The sequence below is a fragment of the Athene cunicularia genome (assembly GCF_003259725.1).
Source record: "Athene cunicularia isolate RWA chromosome 8 unlocalized genomic scaffold, athCun1 chr8_part1, whole genome shotgun sequence".
Lineage (NCBI taxonomy): Eukaryota > Metazoa > Chordata > Aves > Strigiformes > Strigidae > Athene > Athene cunicularia.
The window spans coordinates 11,495,354-11,516,171 of record NW_020799109.1 but is presented as its reverse complement, the minus strand read 5'-3'; the positions used below and the strand labels follow the sequence as shown (position 1 = coordinate 11,516,171).

The window sequence follows — 20,818 nt, the reverse complement described above, 5'->3', positions numbered from 1 at the left end:
CCCCCCCCCAGCTTTTCCTTATAGCACAAACAGAAGTTATGGATGTGCTGAAATAATGCTGAGGGTGTCCAGAGGCTGCAAATAGCCGCAAGCTACCAGAAGAACAAATGTACCCATTTGAATTTTGCGAGCACTGCAATTAGGTATTTTATTTAGCACTGCAAAGTAACTTGAAAGGAAATCCAGGATTCAAACCACCAGCAATAAATAAGCGGCTTTTTATTTTCCTTTCATTGTCATGAAAAGTTGAACATGTTTTCTGTTGAGAAATTCTGCACGCGGCTCCCAATTACAGGCATTTGCATTTATATTGTTGGAACACAGAGCTTCTAAAATCAATATTAACACGCTTAAAGAAAAAGACATCAGCACCCTGTCCCTCCCCTCAGCTGCGCCCCCAAACACAGTAACAATAGGAACCTACAGAGCCGGAGGCTTATACATATCCATTACCAGGTCCACTCTCTTTACAACAATCTTGCATTTATGATTTCATGGTACTTCAAGCAAATCTATGTGACAGCTTGCTCAGAATTTTTGCCTTTACAAAAAAAAAAAAAGTTCCCAAGAAAAAGAGGTGCCGGGTGGAAGCCTCCTGTGCAACCTGGCTGTCCCAGGCCAGTGGCTGAGCAGCAGCAGGAGGCTGCAGGGTAACTGCGGAATGGCTCGGGACCTCCTTTTAAGAGACATTTGAAAAATTCATAAGGGCATGTGAAAGCACTGCAATAAACCCTGCCTTTCCTTACCCAACCATCCTACATGAAACTCCCCTCCCTTTATACTGGAGCAGGGATGCACAAATTCAGCTGTCTTGATCTTGCTAATAAAAGAAATGAACAAGCACACAACTACTACACTCGCTACATAATTTCCTATAATGGACATATCTCTGGAGTTCAGAGAATCAAGCACCTGAAGTTACACTCATTCCCACAGAGGAATCTGTTTGCTTATTCTTTTGGATCTGGGGAGCACTAATAACATTAGATGAAAAGAACACAGTGCCCAGCAAGAACTTTCTGGCTCTCAAAAACCTTTTAATCCAAAAGCCCACATATGAAGTGGACCGGGCACACTTCAGATCACTGAGTTATATATTTGAGGAAGACCATGTGGCCTATCCAGTTCAAAAACTACTAGAGAATAATTTATCCCTTACTCCCACTCCCATGTGAAGAAGTTTAATAAACACAGGAATAAAAGATACCCATAAAAATCAGAGCTGACTGTTCAAAATGCAATAAAAACAAGCAGAGGCTGTTGAGAGAAGAAGCTTTTTTCTTGATAAGGAAAAGCATAAAACTTCCTACCAAAAGACTCCTTTACACCTTCAAAAAAAGTAAGGGCAGAAGAGGCAAGGGAGTCTCTGTGGAGGGACACAGTCTCAGCACCAGCTCATTTTGTGCAGGGACGCTCTTCCCCCCCTTCTTTAAAGAAAAAAAAAGTCATTTTATGCACAAGGAGCTTATTTCTTAAACAAACACTCGTGTTTTTGATTTACACCACGGGCTGCTCCTAAATAATTTATGGCGGGTTAAATTTATTGCACAGCCCTGGCCGGCTGCAAATTCGAATTGCCAAATAATTAGATTTTAGGGCAATGCTTATAAATTATCCGCCAATTTGTCCGGACTTGTTTGTCAGTTGCTTTGTGCTTCGGGTCATCTTTGGCATTTCGCTGTTTGTGTTTTAATTGCTGATTTACACTTTGACAGATGAGAGTTGATGCCTCCAAGATCGGGGAGGGGGCGGGGGGTTGAAGAGCAGGAAGAATCAGAGCTTTTAAAGCCTTGTGATTTTCCTTTTTTTCCAAGGCAATTAAAATCGAAAAGGGACACAGTAAGGACAGCACTAGCCTAACAGTTCTGCCTCCCCAGTTTCCATCCTCTGCCTTAATTATTATTTTAACTAAAGCTGTTTCCAAGTGAGCAGCCTTGCACTGGCCCTCAGGGGCAGTAACCAAGATGACCTCATAGGTCTTATCCTCACTTCTAAATTTTTATTTAACTAACCAAAACAAGTACCATAAAGGCAACACCTCTGCAGTGGGGGACAGCAAAACTTCTGCTGAATCAGGGCTATGCTGACTTTCCAAAGGATGCCTACCTGCACACACGGCAAGGAATCTTTCAACGCTTCTGTCTTGGGTAATTTACTCTGTGTACTGATTAAGCCTGTCAAAAGATCTCTGGGGAAGCAGCTGACCCCCAAATTTCTTTTTCCATCACTACCTAGCTTGAAGTAAACATATGCACACATCCAACAATTTAACACATTTAAGCAACCGTTATATCCCAGAAAAACATTAAGGGAAACACGTCAAAATCAAAACACAAGAAAACTGCCAGGAATACGGAAAGATCAGGAAACACTGGAATAAGATGATGGGAACACACATTCTGCTGCCCGATCACTCAATATCCAAGGTTGTTTCCTCCCCCTGCTTTTAGGTGAATGCCACTGCCTACCCCCAACATTCATGCACCGGAGCCCAATGTCAAAGGCTGGATTTCCTCTAAGATAAATTTTGAGTTGCATTTTGGGTTCTGCACTGGCATCCATCCTGGCTTTTATTTCCAGGTGCTTCCTTATAGCTGAGAGTGTGAGGGACCATTTCTCTTACTTTAATAGAAGCTGAAATTCCGATCTAATCACATGCCTCCAGGAGCTTGAGCTTTAAGAGAGAGATCTAGTCCATGCACCTGCCCAAGGGCAGCATCACCTCCCCCTAAATAATTTCTGACTTTGTCTAGGCTGTTTTTACAGACTCCAATAAGAAAGACTCACACACTCACTAGGCACTTTATCCTCCTGTTTCATTAGTCTTATCATTGGAAAGTTTTTCCTAATGTTTAATCAGAATTTCCCTCACTGTTGTTTAAATTCATGGCTGTTCTTCCTACCCACAGCAGACACAGGCCAGAACACTGCCCCTCTCATTTTTGCAACTAAGGATTTCATCATACATACCCCTCTCGTCACTGCACTAAACACAACCCCAATGCCATCCAGCCTGCACTCACAGTTGTGTTTTGCAAACCCCTGGTCACACTCACTGTTTCTCCTTTGCACCCTCTTGAAAGAGTCTCATAATTTTTAAAAAAGTATGGAATCCAAAGCAAAGCACTTCCTCAGCTGAGGTCCCATCTTACAGGGCCAAGAAAAGGAGGATCCACATGTCTTGCAAGTGACATTTTCCTCCTACATTTATCACTGTGGTCTCTGGCACTTCTTTCACACCTGCTATCATACCTGCAATCTTGACAGTTGGCTCACAACCCTTGTCCTGCCATCCTGAACAAAACTTCTGGTAGTCGTTTGCTCCCAGGATGGTTCCTGCTTCTAACCATCAGCATCATCTCACCTGCCAAAACCCATAAAGCTATTTTGATCTTTTCAGCAGCACCCAGACATCAAGAATAAGGCTGAACCTCTCTCCTCTTTCCAGACCTGGGATGAAAAATATAGACCAACAGACATCAACACTTCAACTTCTTTCTTCAAGTACTACTGACATATATTTAACCACCCAGAAAATCTCCACCAACACAGCCAACAACAATTTAAGCTTGACAGTTTTGGGGAAGTTTAGCACTCCAACCAGGTTAAAGACAGCACACACACATTTCCAAATATTACCTTTCCACTGCAAGATGAAAACTACACTATCTGTCCGCTCCTTTCTACCTCAGGCAACCAGCCTGTGCAGTCCCTGTTGCAGTATTATCAAATCATTTGAAGACCCAACCTCTTCACCTGATATCGAGCAGCACAAATGATCAATGTTCCCAGCAACACTAAAACATCTGAGATGGGTAAAAAGGGCATGCTATTGCATGTAAATGAACACCCAGGGTTTTACAGACATCACAACTAGCTGCAGGTGACAGTGCACTTCTGCCTGGCAGAGAGGAACTAAATAACATAACGAAGAGCTATTTTGCTAGCTAACAAATGCACAGACCAACAAAGATAACATAGGGATAGCTGCATAGCCAGCTTGGCACAAAGGGGAAGAAAAGCACAAGACTTAGGCATGACCTACGCCCTTCTCACCAAAAGAGCTGAGCTGCACTTTATCAGGACAGTTTTGTTCAAAACTAAGACAAGACCACTTTAATGCAGCAAAGACCATTCCCCAGCATCCTGGTTTCAGCTGGCATAGAGCTAATTTTTTCCTCTTAGTAACTAGAATAGTGCTGTATTTTGGATTTAGTATGGGATTTGGTATGAGAAGAATGTTGATAATACACTGATGTTTTCAGTTGTTCCTAAAAGATCAAGGACTTTTCAGCTTCCCCTGTCTTGCTAGTGTGCAAAGCTGGGAGGGAGTATAGTCAGACCAACGGACCCAAATTTCCCAATGAAATATTTCATGTCATGTAGCTTCATGCTCAGTATATAGATGAGAGTCAGCTGGGAAGCTGGAGCTCTTGCTTCCAGGTTCACAGTTTCAAGATCTTTGTTTCTCTGGGATCGCTAGCCAAGAATGGGCTGGGCATTGGTTGGCAGGGGGTGAGCAATCACATTGTGCATTACCTATTTTCTATTATTATTATTACTAGTCTATTTTATTTCAATTATTAAACTGTTTTTATATCAACCTACGAGTCTCTTTACCTTTACCCCTCTAATTCTCTCCCCAGTCCCCAGGGAAGGGGAAGGTGAGTGAGAGGCTGTATGGTGTCTGTCTGCCAGCCAGGTTTATACCATGACACCCAAGAACCACAGCAGTCTGAAACGTGGCATCCCTGTGCAGCACTAGATAGATGCCACAACATAGAAGAATACTACTTCGTTTTAAAACATCATGCTGCGAGGGATGCAAATACCCCCCTGACTCAGAGGCTGCGAAAGAACAGCAAGCACACACCAATCATCAGCAACTGTATACATGACATGCATGGCAGGACAAGCAAAACAAACATATAAACCTGTGGCACCCATTCCCTTCACTTTAGAAATGCTCGTAGTGTGAACATTTCAGCAGCACACGTTACCCTCAGCAGCAGCTTTACAGAGGGGTAAACAAACCTTTAAACACCATACAGCGGACTTGCGCATTCCTGAGCTAGCCTGGATCTTTTCTTTTCAGGGTGACTGCCGCTCAACTACTTTCTGCTGTAACAACAAGTCTACTTAACTTTGCAACTTGTCACCTAAACGATGTGTAATGTTTGCACAGCTAAGGATACAGTGTTCAAACAGCACAAGTGGGGAATTGCACGCTGGGATGCATAACTGATGTGGGGTCTCCACACACTGTGAGGGAAAGGGCAACATGACTGATTGCTTTAAAGTAGTCATCTCATCGGCCTGTCAATAACCAGCCAAAAGCTAAGCAGGTTGGGTCAGGTTAGGACTGCAGCAATTGGCCACCTGAGTGCCTTGGTATTTTAAGCTTGTTGCTATAATAATGGTGGGTTTGTATCTTTAAATAAGAAATCGCTTTAATTTTTTTTTTCATACATCAGATGCCTTGCCTGGTGGTCTTGTGGTCGTACTCTCCAGGAGATCTGGGTTCAGCAACTGTTCACGTTCTCTAGCTCATCGGGTTTTAAATAAATACAGCTAATTCTGTTGCCTGGAGCCATAACCCACCCTGTCAGATTCATATGGGTCACAGCAAGGTTGTGCCCACTTACTGGGAGAATGAGGAAGGTCTCCAAGGCAAAATGACTGCCGTGGAGAATGCAGCTTTTGAGAGTTACACCATAGCTGGTGTCTCAGACCCTGCATAAGCCTCTCCAAAATGATGGTCTTCTCTCTGCATCTTCTAAAATAAAGACATTCTCATATTAGTCAAAACAAGATTTCACAATAGTCCAACAAAACTGTAATAAAGCACATGATATATGAAAAATATGATTGAAAAAGAACAGCATCTCTAATTTCAGATGCACCTTGTAGGATTGTTGAGCTATGGATATTCACGTGCTCTTCACAAGATTTTTAACTGTTCAGAGGAACTAGCTACAAGGCCTCAAAAAGTTTTTTCAAAGGATCATTCAAAAAATTAATGTGAACAGAAAGCCTCATCTGAAAAAGCTTTTATCTGAACTATTTCCTGCCACTCTAGGAACTGAAAGCATTCTAACATAGGAAGAATGGCATAACAATTTGCCACAATTGTCAAAGAGATGAATAAATATATATATGCATTTACTTCCTTTTAATCAAAAGAAAAAAAAAAAGACAAGACTAAGTCACTGTGTTATGTGCATTTTTAATGGCATTCCTCTAGAAACAACATTTTAAGAAGCTGAATTGAGAACTAGGTATTTAAAACTACACCCAAGCCTAAGCTGCATGAAGACAGGTAATTGCAGATTAATATTCCACTGTAATACTTATGCACAAGAGTGCCGAGTTAAAGTTGCCATGGGAAACAAGCCTGAATTTCTTCACTTTTCAGCAATTCAAGATCATCCTTAATAAAGGTTTTGGCAGGTGATTTCTAATGCACTGAGCTTAACAGCCACACAAAAACCAGGCAAGAAGAAAGCTGCTATGTGGGGATGTCTAGATAGAACAGGCAGACACGGGCACATCTCCATTATCTGCCTCTGGGTAGGATTGTGACAATCTGTGTTACTGTGTGAACCACCTTCTGCATTCCCATCCTGGCCTTCAGCTAGGATTGCCTTGGTACAAGCTCCACAGAGCACCGCATGAAAAGCAAGTGGAAGATAGATACCTTGCAGTCTGTTTCCCAGCAGGCCAGCAGTTCCTCCATAACCTTCTCCCACAGCAGGCTTGCGATTTCAGGGCCATATGCCTCCTAGAAAGTCCTCTGAGCCTAGGCTGCAGCTCCCAAGGCAGCTTGCCTATTCCCTGATCTACTCACCCTCAGCAGGGAGCTCAGCAGGGACTGCACATCTGTTGCTATGGCCTAAATTTTGTGGAAGTCAACATCCATTCCCATTACAAGGTCAGTCTATAAATCACAGTATCTCAGGAGCAGAGACACATTGTTCAGTTGTTCCTGCCATGGGAATGAGACCATGGGTAGAGCAGTACAGGCAGCGGAAAGACAGCGATCATTGCAGCCACTCCAGCTACACCTGCCCGTGACTGCAAGCCAGAACTGCAAGACGGATGTTCAGGGGAAAACGCCTTTAATGCTCTTTTACACTAGCACTCAAGGAAACACAGCCTGAACCCAATTTAACCTTGTCGTGCACTTGGACTTAATATTACCTTACAGAAAGACTGGTTCCCATTTGTTAATATGCTTTTGCCAATCAGGAAATGGACTATGATCATCCAGATTTGTTTGTACACTTAAAAATAAAGCAGGAGCTGGACATATGCTTATTCATAGTCTCAGTTTACAGTTTTATGTTGAAATGGTGAGTGATGTGCTGTATTTATTAGTATGTCCAGTTTAATTTGACAGTAATTATAATTTAAAATTCCTCCCTCCAAACAATCAGAATGCATGCTAAACAAACTCGAAATATGTAGGATACAACAAAGAAAAATATTAAGATATTTTTGTATTTAAAATGTGCTGTTTAAGAGAACAAGAAAAGTCCGTAAACAACTTATTCTCTGCCTCTGGTCACAACCTCCTTCAGCAATTAGGAGACCTGAACATTTCATATCTTCTTCTTACAAAGAGTTTGGAAGAGGCAAATTTCTAATTCTCAACTGATTATCAAATTTGAGGGAATCTGAGACACTGAAGTCAAGTACCTGAAAAAACTGATATGAAATAAAGCAGCTTCATCATTACCAAAAGCTCATTTAACAGCTTCGCAACTCCCAGGTCCAGCTTCTTTGCCAGGTCAAGGGTACAATACAGTTTTAGACTTCCAGGCAGCAGACACACAAAGCTTGAATTTTATTTTGTTTTCATTTAAGTGGCTTTAATAGATTACAGTAAAAAGATTAACACGCTATGTAGAAGCCTAATTTCAAATTCAGCTTTAAACAGATCAGATTTCTACCTTCAGACTTTTTACATTAAAAAAAAAAATGCTGCTTTCATCCACTCCGCTGAAGTTGAAGGCAAGATACTTGGCTTGCTGACTGAAAGCGGCACACCCATTCACTGCATTAATAAAATAAGGTTACAGGCAGTCAAAGATCTGAGCCTGGGGAGCTCCTTAACACAGTCACTGAAAGCACTGACCACTATAAACACTGGTGTATACAAGGACAAAGGGACAAAAGAGCGAGACTCCCACTTATTAATGCATCTTCTCTTGTGTAGCTAAAGCACTGATGTACCCGGTTCTACAGGCTGACAGCATCTAAAAGCAGCAGGTACTTATAAACTCTTAGCAGACAGTAAAGGAAAAAAAGTCAAGAGCTGAAAAATGAAGCACACTACCACCATCATGGTCTGAGGTCCGACCTCCGCAGAATGACAACTCCCACCTGACCCTACTGGGCTTTGGATCAAATTCCAAATGCACAAGTTAAGCTTTAAAGAGATACAAGAAGCCAGCCATAAACATCCCTTACTGCCAAGCCCTACTGACCTTCTGCTGGCTAACACACTACACAACACAGACTGTGACTCTATCCTTTCAGGTTTTCCCATCTACCCATTCAGAGCAATGTAGTTAACCCCCCCACACACACACCTTCTTTTCTCTCTGGGATGGTCTCATCATTCATAAATATATCCAAGAATCCCATAAAGCTAAGCTGCTTCTTTGTGCATATAAACATGCACTTTGATTTAAGGGTATATCCGTTGAAAGCCATCAGAAGTCAGGACTGCAAGGATGTTACCATGTTAACGTTCCTCTGTGGCTCTAAGGCGGGGAAGATGAAGGACCCTCTATGCCCGATGCAGAAGTGGTAAAGCAAAGGGCAGCAGCCATAAGGCACTCAGTCCATGGTCCCAGCCACTGGAGCCATGAGGCACACAGCTTCCCAGGGAAATACCACTGTCTTTGACCCTCCTTGATCCCCATTACAGAGGCTGTACCACAAGACCTCAGAAAGAGATTGGATAGTGTGAAAAGGAATGGAAATGAAGGAGTCTTCAGGGCTTCCAAACGAGCATGAAGGACTCCCTAGGGATAAAAAGCCAGTGAGGCTGTCAGTTGCAGAGGAGCACAAGTAAATATAGTGGAAGGGGGAAGAAGATGTGGCAGTCACACACCTTAGGTAGATAAAAAGATAGCTCTTTCAACAGTTTCTGATAAGAAGTCAGAACATTTTGAAGAACAGTTAGTGAAAAATGTGAAGTGTGCTGCACTGTGGCAAGTGCACACCACAAGACTTTTAGGCTGTTGGCTAATTTACAGCTATGCCTGACCACTTAAAGTAACCTGGATCACAGCTTAGTTCTGTATGTGCAGCTTCCTCATCAAATCCCAATGCACTTGAATTCATTGTATCTAGATTTCTATTTTGCAGGTATTAAAACAAAAGCAGAAAAAGGATCAGGGTCACAGTGAAGATCAGTACCTGACCCTTCCTAGCTCCCAGGTCTGTCCTCAGACCAAACCTCCAAAACCTGTCTAACACTGCTCCAGTGAAATATCCTGCCACTAAAACCTTGCACAAAACATCACTGAAACACACACCACAGTTTGCTCACCGTGATATACAGCCCAGCAGTGAAGAGGACAAAAGCCATGCTGGTGAGCAAAAAAGTAAGATGTAGGTAGGGACATCAACTAAAGTCTTGTTTTATACAGTTGCCCAATTCTGGAAGTCACCTTCAGCATTTCCAGCTACACTGATTTCCATGTATCAAGAGCCATTTCTTTATTTGCCAAACTAATTTGTTGGTGAGGATGTGAGGTACTGACAGCCCTTTTCACACTCAGTATGATGTAGGCAGGCACTGAACACAGCAGACTGAAAAAACAACATGGAAGAACATCTCCACCTTAAAGGTGCTATCTCACCAACAAAATATATAGCAGATCTGCATTGGCCCAGACCATTACTTTCCCTGGCAAGGACTTGGGGACAAAGCTCCTTAAAACAGTAGTAATCATATTCCACTCATGCTCCTTTTTACTGCCAGCTGTAAACTAGCTCCACATGCATCATGGTTTTGCATCAAAATGTGCACAGACCAAACCCATATCCAAAGGGACAAGGTAGATCGAATTTACAGCTTTGACAGGTCTGTGCACCCGAGGCAGAGCGTACAGGAAATAGCCTGACATCTCACTTGGAGAGCGGTTAAGACCCTGCTAGCAGAACTGGATGCAGAGCCACAACAGCCTCCCACAAAGACTCAGCAAAAGAACTGGAAATTTGCTGTCCATTTTTTCAAGAAACATGAGAGGCAGGAGGCACTCACCAAGGCACTACTGCAGAAAAGAGTCAAGTTTGATCCCAACTTACAACATCCCTTTGACAGGACAAGCCCAAGGGAAACCACAGGTGCACTGGGAAATTAACACACTGTATCAAGTCACATTACTAATGAGATACCACTCTGAAAACCCTTCAGCCTTTACTATATTCAAAACAAAGCAAACAGAAGTTATTCTGACCCAATGCATATATTATGACTACTCCTAAGAGGCCAATTGCTTGGCAAAGGAGGGTAAGAAGTCCAAGTTCTATCTATAGACTCAGAAACTCTGTTTGTTACCAACCCAATATTACTGGGTTTTTTTCTTTTTAGCAGTTTTCTAATTTAAATGGAAAATCTAGGCCCATCCTGCTGACGAAAATATATTTACTAATATGCTCTAAGCTACTATGGAAGAAACATCTACAGAAAAAAACTGTACTTCATCTGGATCTCTGTATGTCTCAAGTGGCAGGGCACTGGAAAATCTCTCTGAAACTGAACTCTTTGTGTCTCATCACACTACAGAGTTAACAACCAAGATAACTTCAACAAGATCAGATAGCATCAAACTATTGTTGTTCTCTACTTAAAAACACCATTATGTTGCATATATTTGTATAATTCCAACTATTATTTTCCTAAAGCTGTTGGCTACCAACAGCCTTTTTCCTTGCAGAATCAAACAAGGCTGCCATGAGTAGTCTACTAATGCAGGTTCCCAACCAAAAATTTTTAAACCCTCCCCAGTTCAGGTGGATGACAAGCATACACAACTTAAAGATGTTTTTGATAACACATGAATTGTCACTATTGTCACTTCCTTGATGGAAATCAGACTCCTTCATTTAATTTCAGTCCACCAAACGGTCCTGGCATTTCTCCTGAGAAAACAGGTGACTGGCAAGAGCCCTGGAGGACCAGCAACAGAAAGAAGGTGGGACAAATGAGAGAAAACGAGTGAGCCAGCACTGTGCTGTTTCCTTCCCACCTCTCAGAACAGCAGCAGCAACTTGCAAGGGGATAATTAACACGACCAACTATTTACCTGAGGATGAATCTGTGGTTTATCACACGTAGCCTCAAAATCCAGCACTAAGAAGTAGTGATATCTCTGTGGAGGGAAGGATGACATTGCTGCCATGGAAGCTCCAAAGCCGTGGGACGCCAGTTTCCTGCTTACAATGGAGCTGTACCCTTCGAGAACACCAGCCGGGAGCAGGGAGCACACAGCTTGTCTTGCCCTTGGAAGTAAGTTTTGGGGAAACTTTGCTGCTCCAGTATGGAGGAGTGCTATCATTGAACATCCAGAGGCATCTGAAACTGAAGATAGACTCAGGTTACTCATGCACACATACATCTCATCTCTGTTAGTATCTCTTCACTGTCCTCCTCTGACAGGGATTTCCTCTGTGCTTCCTGGTGGAAGTTCCAACTTCATAAACCTGAAATAACACAGTAACCTGCTCTAAGCACAACAGATGACATCTGGGCTGAGCTCAAGGTGTCCAGAATCACAGGCAACTGGAAATTAACCTCTGCAAACAGCTCTAAATTAAAAACTATGAGACACACAACAGTCATGGCTCCAGGCACCAGATCACACCCCCCTGCTGAACCTTATAGCAGGACACAGCACAAACCACTTAAACTACAGAAAATCTGATCTAAACCCCATTGAAATTTCTGAGGAGGCCTTTCGTCTTTTCATATACAACGCAACTTCTGATACATGGTAGGAATTAAATGCAGCAATACACATATCAACACTACAACCCATTCAAACAACTTGGCCCTGAAACACCTGATAGTTACACCAAAACCTCCCACTGCCATTATAAATCCTTGTGTGTGGTGGTTGAAAGGCTCCTCCCCAGGGAAGTTCTCATTTCCTCTGTGTACAATGTTTCTCAGAGATGTGATTCTAGTGCTACACTCAATTTCTTACTTTAGGTATTTATCAGAGGAGGGTATCAGTTCAGCAAATGCACACGTGAACTGCAGGGACTGCAGGAACTGTAAAATGCAAGCAGGACTCTATAGATTACAGTCTCCCTCCCAAAGAAATACCTTATGCAGCCATCACCTTCTGATGTTCTATTTAATAAATTATGTTATCCACGTGAGACTACCTGGATTTCCCCTCCTCCCCTTTTTCTTTTAGAACGTTGCAGGAAAAACTTGACAGGACTGTCACTGCCCAAGGTGGGTCAGCCTTGAGGCTGTTAATAGATTTATTGGGATGAGAGTTCAAGCCCAACTCACAGAGGCGCTGCAGAGCTGGGTACAGGTGAATTACAACAATCCAGTCCCCCTAAACAAGGATACGAGTACTCCCTCTAACTGTATACATATACACACCTTACTACATAGATACTTAACTTAAATCCACCTCCACTGTTGGTCCCACTGCTCACAGCTGTGGGCAAGAGCTCCATCGTACTACATGACACCCACCTGCCTGGTTTCTGAGCCCAGTCTCCCTGCGCCTGCACTCGCTTTTTGCTCCACTGTGAGACGTGGAGCCGAAACGGGCAAGGCAAAAGAGACAACTCGTCACCCATGAGCAAAGTAGCTGTTTGCACAAAAGACAGCGTTTGCTCTCTCCCATCCGTTAGTCCGTCAGGTAAATAATGCACGTGCCAAAACACACACTTAATGATGTAAATAATATGCCTTGAATAACGGCTAAATCTGTATTTACCTGCGAGACCAGAGAAACTCGGAAGGACCAGATTAGGAGATAATTGCGCCTGAGCAGGTTGTGTGCTTCGAGTAAACATGCATTTGGTAACCTTCCCTTTCCAAGGTTTGAGTGAAAGGCAAAAATCAAAGGAGATGAAATGTTTAAGACTGAACCAGTGCCCACACTGCCAATTCCATGGCGTAAATGCACCCTCCACCTTGTGGCTTTCATGTTTTTGGGAGCTGCTTGCTTTATTAAAGCAGTGTGCTAGAGAGGAGGTATCCAGAAAACAAAACTCAAGTTACAAATCCATAACAAAGAGCCCAACATCTCATTTATCCTTAAGGGGCTAGGTTCTACCTATTGCTTTTCCATCTACAAGCTTTTACTGTCATTAATAAATGCATTACAGCCAAATAGAAGTTAAGTTACATTCACTTTTGACCTGCCCCAGATAAGAGATATTTAAGGTATACGTGCTTTAAATCTTCAAGCTACTGGCTGTGAATCTAAAGGCCCATCACAGCAAATATAGTATCTCAGAATAAAGCAGCTTGTAAGTTAGTTGCGGTAAAACCTGGTCTTTAGCCTACCGCATAAAGTAAAATATACAGTTGGAGTGGGGGAGGCAGGCAGGCTCCAACCCCTGTATCAAACTCATGCAATAAAACATACATTATCCACCCACACTCAGCAAGATCAGTACTTCTCTAATGTATCTTAACCAGCAAGTCTAGAGGATCAGGCATGAACCCCATGAATCTTCAGGCTGGCCCACACCACACACAGCTGTGCAGAGGTTCCGGAGCCACTGAGTCCACATGGCCCAGGCAAACTGACCGTCTTGGCAGGATTTGAGCATGTCACCACGGGGCACAGCAGCACCACTCCAGACCCCTGCAGGTCTGTGTCACACAGGTACAGTGGGACATCAACAGAGGGAAGTAACAGTCAACACCTAGTGCCGGTTCACACTAACAACTTCTGATGGTTCATGTCTAACGGCAGGATCAGGCTCCCCATCCTAAAAGCAGCCTCCTCCCCACTCTCCTGTGTAGCAGAGGGAGCAATGCTCCAAAGGTGCATGAGCCAGGTATGGCATGCTGATTCCCCTACACAGACAGCATACAAATAAGAGCAACCTCACTGCAAACTCTGCACCTTCAGCCAAATGAAGTTTTAACTGCATGTTTACCCAGCCACTGCTCTAGGCGCCCTGGAAAGACCTCACATCATCTTCTATGGCAAGGTCAGAGTGCCTCAGAGCACAAGATAGCTGGTGAGCAAACACACTTTATTAGAAGTCATGTAAAGCATTTATAACAGCTATGACAATGCAAAGCACTAGTAATTATCCTGTATTTTTTTCCAACGGACAACAATGCAAGCAACACAGCTTCAAAAATTAGAAACCCAGCTCTATCCATATAAATCCACATGTTCAGTGATTCCATTTCCAAACCTACGTAAAACACCACATATCTATTTCTTACGCACACAGGGTCAGATTATAATCTCAGACAGTGCAAGCTGTCACATCTGGCATTCAACCCTGCTAGGTTAATATTTCATATCACACAGCTCCAATTCCTTACACAGATACGTGTGAAATGTAATGGGACCGTGAACTGAGGCTGGACCTCAGGAATTATTTTGACAGATTGTACACAGACCTAGGAAAACGTGACAGCACTTTACATTTGTAACACCCAATAACATGGGAAATGGCCACGTGTGGTGGATTTCAGCTGGAAGATAAAGTTCACGTTATGTGCTGTATAACAGTGTGTGTCACGTGACATAACTGACTATAATCAGCAACTGTCTTTTAAAAATAATTTTAAAAGAATTAATCTCTGGACATCAGTCACAAGTAACAGGACAACCTCAGGCTGACCACAGATCTTGTTTGTTAGTGGTCCAAGCACACCATACTAAAGCACGACAGTTTGATTACCAACAAGTAAGGAAAGTCACGAGAAAGGCAAGTGCCAGCTGTAGCCACCAGCTTGCCAGGGGCCCCACTGAGCATAAAGCAGAGAATCTGCACTGGTGGCTGTTGAGTACCAGGCTCCCCAGCAGGGAAGCCACTTAGGGGCAACCACAAGCAGCAAGAAACAAGACCGAGAACTCCTGCCACATGAAGAACACTGGTGACAAAAGCCAGCAGGGTATTGTAAGTGCTCTCCCCCACCCACAGGACAGTCCCAAAGCCACATACAGAAACATACACCATGCAAGTTGCAGAGGATTCAAATTTATCAATGGTGAGACAAATTGGCCTACAAACTTGAGCTTAATGGGCTCTTTGCATATGAATATTTACTTTCTACACCACATCTAATGAAAATCACCTGTTAGCAAGAGAAGGCATAACTTTAACAGTTTGCCTTTAAACCAGAAATGTTCCCCTTCACTGTCCAATTTTATAAGCTGTTGTAGGGAAGGGGCAAGACAACAAACACCTACATTTAGGTTGGAGGGGTGACCCAACAAATTGCATGTTTTGCAAGAGCCTCCATTTAAACCGTAAATCACTGTTATGGCAATATGGCCTTCCATCATATTAAAAGAAACCCCGCACTAATCTAAATGACAAGACAAACAAAAAATAAAAAATAAAAGCAAGCAAGCTTTGGGAGTCATATGCTTCAGTTTATTCCCTGCGCAAAGCCTGCGTAGGAGCAGCTGTGATTCCTGGCCTCCAACAGACAACTGAACTCTAGGCTAGAGCAACCAAAACCAATCCAAAATCTAAGTCAAGTTTGTCTTATTACAGTGTCTTATTTTATTAAATTATAAAAAGAGTAAAAGGGTAATAAAGATGCTTTTTGTAGAACAAAATTGCATACATTTAGCAACACCTGGAACAGAGTATAACAAAAAATGCAGGACTTCCATTTTGGTAGCTGTTCAAATGCATATTCAGAGGTCAAATGTGAGCTCATATTTCAGTTGTGTGAAGATATAACTGAAGAACAATAGAGATAACTCCATTTAAAAAAAAAAAAAATCAGCCTTAACCTAAATCCAAATATTTCATTAGATCAACTACAGTCCAAAAATGACAGCACCTGGCCAGCCTGCGAGTCAGGAAACAAGAGACTATAAACAAAACCAGCTTATACACAGTCACCATCCAAAGTTGAAAAAAACCCCACCATAAAGTAAAATAAACAACAAAACACAAAGCTTTTAGAACTGTTTTAATAATGTAATAATTTTAGACAGGTAAATTTGCTTCTTTAATTTGTTAACTTCATAATATCTTTCCTTGAACATGAATCCTGTACACTTTCATGGTTGCAATCCTTTCACTTTAGGATTGGGTTTGTCTCCAGCACTGCTAGACAACCAAGCCCGTGTCTTGGAAAATTTGTAACATGACTTTCCCAAAGCATTGCCACGGGATGCCTATATGCTGTCCCATCATTACTCAGCGCAGATACAACTTGGCATCAATTATTTTGTTTTTACAGCACTCTGCAATCGCACCCAGCCTCTTCCCACTACAGATGAAGAGGTCCCTGTTCTCAAGAACTTACAGTCTAAAATTAGATGCAATACAACAAGTAAGGGTAACAGCAGAGAAGAATGAAGGTTACAGGAGCAGAGTCAGGCAACCGCTCATCTGACAGATACGCGCATCTTGATAGCTCAATTAAAAAAAAAAAAAAATCACTCTATATAGGCATCAGCTTCCCTCTGTATGGCCATTATGCAAGAGGTAAGTGAACATGGAAAGGGCTGACTAAAGGATAGAAAACCACTCTTGGGTTAAGGAAGATCTCTCCCGTTTCTTGAGCACATTCTTCCCGCTGCGTTTCTTGGCTGATATGTCAAAGGCACCATCAGATATGTCAGCTATGTCAGAGCATCAGAATCTCTTCCATTGTGACATCACAGACGCGATGGCTTGTGAGATCACAATGAGCAAGGCCGAAGGCGCCGATTACTTAGGGAAGCACTTGCTGGGGCTATCGCACCCTATGAGGCTGGGAAACAAACACATCTCAGTTCACTTGACAACACAGTGAAACCCGCACAACACCACACCGGCAGGATGCGAACTCATCCAAAGAGACCACCCAGAAGCTGTCCCAAAGATGCACAGTACAATTCCACACCAATTTTATTAGGCCCCCTCCACTAAGCAACCACTTTCATCAGCTCCTTGACTGGTCTCCTAAGACAGGCTTTGCTGTGTATTTTTTAAACCTTCTCCGAGAGCAACCGTGGATAGGCAAACAGGTCTAAGCTGGAGTCTGAAGAAGTTCCATACAGTAAAGGACTGGTCACTTAGAGGAAATGTAGAGGAAGAAAAATAATACAAATTAAAACAAAGAAGCAACAATAGAAATGCATACAGCAAAAGGCTGGAAAGCTGCAGTGGAAAAGCAGATTTGGTATTAAGGAAAAGAACTGTTGCAGAGGATCGGACCAAGATCCCCTAGTCCAGTCTCCTGCATAGGAGCCATAAGAAAATGCACCAGGGTGAAGCTACACAAAACGGGGTTAACCAAGCCAATAGCTTTGGGAGGCCAAAAGGAGGCAGGCCTGTCCTTCCCTCTCCTTCTTACTCTACTGCTGATTTCCTTACACCAGTTTCTGAGCTTGTCTGGCCCCTCTGTGAGCCAACTCAACCACAGGAACCTATAAAAGGATTAATGCAGCCAGAATAAAACACAATTAAAACAAGATAGTTTCCTGATGGTTTAGTGAGACGAATCAGCTTGGGGCCAGGCTGGATGAGTACCAAAGCTCAAAGGATAGGATGGGCCCACACTGGCAGAATTGGGAAGGAGATGTGCCCCTGGGAGCTGTTGGTCAGCTCAGTTGCTCACCAAACCATGTACTCAGACCAGGACAGGTACACCTGAGATGGTGTGGCACTTTGCAGAAAACGAAGAAGGTATCTTGGCTGTAACAGCATCAACACATAAAACTTGAAGTCAAAAAGCCCACTGGACTATCCTGTCTGAACCTCATGTAATGCTGGCTGTAAAGTTTCCACTTCATTACTGCTGAATTGAGCCCAAAAGCTTGAACATCTTTCAGAAAAGTTTCTGGCCTTGAATTGCAGCATCAAGTATGGAGAGGCTCCCCACTACCTTTAGACAGCTTGTTGCAACGGCCAATCCATTCGCTGTCAAAAAATAACACATCTTAGTTTTCATTCAAACTTTCCCAGCCCTGGTCTTTGGAGCAAGTTCTGAAATTTATGGTATTTCAGTGCTCTCAATCCACAGCAGAGCTCCCAGAGCCAGGAGTAAGAGCTCTGTAGCTACTACGCTTCTAGTCAGTAAAAGCTACTATTGCATATTGGCCTAATTCACTGGAAAGAGACAGAGCAGGCCACCCTTTAATAGAATCTAGCACACATAATTGCTTGATTTTCATACACATGAATGCCACAGTTGTTCAATCCACTTATACAGCCAAACACCTTCGTTATCCGAAAAATGAACTTGAAGGTTTAACACCTAAGAGCGACAAATGAATCTCAGTCTGGATTCAGGGAGACAACACTTGTATTGCTCAATACACTGGTTACTTTCAATCTTCACAAATGAACTCCAGAAGTGTTGAAAGAAAGTCTGTACCCTGCCAAAGCTCTGTCCTGATAGGCAAATGCCCCAAGCAGGGTAATAGCTACAATGGGGCATGGTTTCCATATCATGCAGTCTCAGTGAGCCTGGAAAACCAGCCAGGGAATGTGTTGACCCCAATATTCAACCACAGAAAAAATAATGACTGTAACAAATACAGCTGAATTTTTTTTTTTTTTTTTTTGTGGAGGAGTGAAGTATCTTTATCTGCACAACATATCTGGAGAGAATACAACTTCTCAGGTGGCATTTGGCCAGCACAAGTAACTTCTCTTAAGGGAAAGAAAAAGTTGGCAAATGGTATCTAGCAGCAACAGCCAGCACCTCTGCTCTATGTTACGCTCAGAGAGACACAACTCTTCCTCCCCTCATTTCCCTGTGCCATTGCACCATGCTGGTATATTAGCTCAGCACTACCAGAATAAAACACCAAGAGTCTCTGTGATGACCATTTCTAGCAATAACACATGCTTCAGATCAGGGACAGACTTGTGACAAATGCATAGTGGCTTAATAGCCTTCAGTGTTCTCCTGCAAGTAAAGCCACAGTGGCCATTCCTACACCCTTTACCTGAACTTCACCAGACCTGTGCTCTACAGTCTTGTGGCCCTTTACTGGAGGTGGGTACTAGAGCAATACAGGAGCAAAATCAAGTGCAAAAACTTCACACATTTAAGTCTCTTCCAGAACTCCCACTTCCAAAATTTAAGGGGGAAAAAAATAACACAAAAAAATAAAATCAACCTATCAAAGTTAACAGAGCCAAAACAAGATAAGCACCCAACCAGCTGTAATCAGGCCTCCTAAATGAATCAAACTGTAGTATCTTCCAACTGCAGAGCAGAAACTTTATCAGTGTATACTCAATTCAAGGCCTTCTTTATTTAGCATCAAGTACACAAACATTTTCTTTTAAATGTTTCAACGGGTTTCTTTTGGATTTTGGTAACACTCAAATCTGTCTGGCTATGCACACTAACTTTAAAAAAAACAACAAAAAACACCACACACAAAAAAAAAGCCAGCACACTATTCATGTAGAGCAACCCAAAGCTTGAGATGAACAAGAACCATAAAAGGGCCACTCTTTGAAACAACACAAGCATTTAGACCACACTGTAAATTAACATGAAAATTCAGTGGCAAAGGCCAGAATTCAGTACTTAAAAAGAGAAACAAAAATATCTGAAATCAAATTTCCCAAGCCCACACACTGAAGAGTAACCAACTGGCCTCCTAACACATTACTTATTTTAAGAATAATTCATTCCTAGAAATAAAGTTCAAATGCCAACTTTAATATTAAGTGATATGAGATGCTACAATGTTGCAAAGAGCAACTAAAGGATAAAATAAACTCAAGTTACCATTAAAAACCAAATAAAATCCTCAAACAACTGTCTAGCAGCATCTGATGGGACAAATGCTTTGAGATGTACCTACCCAAAGCCCCACGTACCTCAGCCTTTCCAAGGCACAGTGCAAATATTAACCTATTAGAAAACTTGCTGGTCTATTATATCACAGCTGGAAAGAGTATTAAGAGTTCAGACTAAGCAGCAACTGACAACCTACCCATTTCTGAAACCAAAGCTCAAAAAGGAAAAGAGGTAAGTAAAGAAGTAGTAAAACAAATGTCAGACTTATTAGCAAATGACCATGTAAATCCAGCAGACACAGGACTTGTAAAAGACAGCACATGAGGAGTAAATGACAACACCTTTTCATATGTCTCAGTTTAGAAGAAACACCTGTAACAGTACAGCAGCAAGAAAAGAACTGAAGAAGAAATCCCTACTGCCAGTCAGGAAACAAGTATACAGATCCTGCACTTCTAAGCCTTCACAAGTTTACTTCAGTCTCAAAATCTGAGACTGGTCACCAATTCAATCTCATAGGATAAAAATATAGGAAAAAAAAAAAAATCAAACCTCCTACTCCCCCATCACCTCCGTCTATAAGCCTCCACATCCCAAGAGGAACATGAAAAGTCCTCGTTGCTGCAGCCTCCTGCTCACACCGCGTGTGCCCCCGCTCCCTGGACAGACAGGTTTTTCCCTTCCTCAAGCCCTAACACCGACTGATCCCGCTCCAGCTGGGACCTGGGGTCCGCTGCCACCGCCACCCTCGAGACTTCCACCCAAGGCAGAGCTCGGGGAGCAGTGGGCCCGGCAGCCCTCAGCTCTGGCAGAGAGAAGCCGGGGCTCGGCGTCGAGCGGACGAGGCGCCGCCACGCCTGTCCGCCA

The 20,818-nt window shown here is 42.7% G+C and overlaps 1 protein-coding gene and 1 long non-coding RNA gene across 2 annotated transcripts in view; both read right to left on the bottom strand.

The window, feature by feature from the left end:
• The window catches only part of ERI3 (ERI1 exoribonuclease family member 3), a 124,091-nt gene extending 112,286 nt beyond the window's left edge, over nt 1-11,805 (bottom strand). The window contains exon 1 of the mRNA XM_026853750.1: nt 11,325-11,805. Coding sequence (XP_026709551.1) covers nt 11,325-11,636 — 312 coding nt within the window. The 5' untranslated portion in view covers nt 11,637-11,805. The remainder of the gene's footprint in view (nt 1-11,324) is intronic.
• Nucleotides 11,806-15,972: 4,167 nt separating this feature from the next.
• On the bottom strand, nt 15,973-20,812 carry LOC113483134. Its single transcript, XR_003398961.1, has 2 exons — nt 18,446-20,812; nt 15,973-18,108 (listed from the first exon to the last, which is right to left on the bottom strand). It is a non-coding gene; the product is annotated as an uncharacterized LOC113483134 (long non-coding RNA).
• Nucleotides 20,813-20,818: the final 6 nt, after the last annotated feature.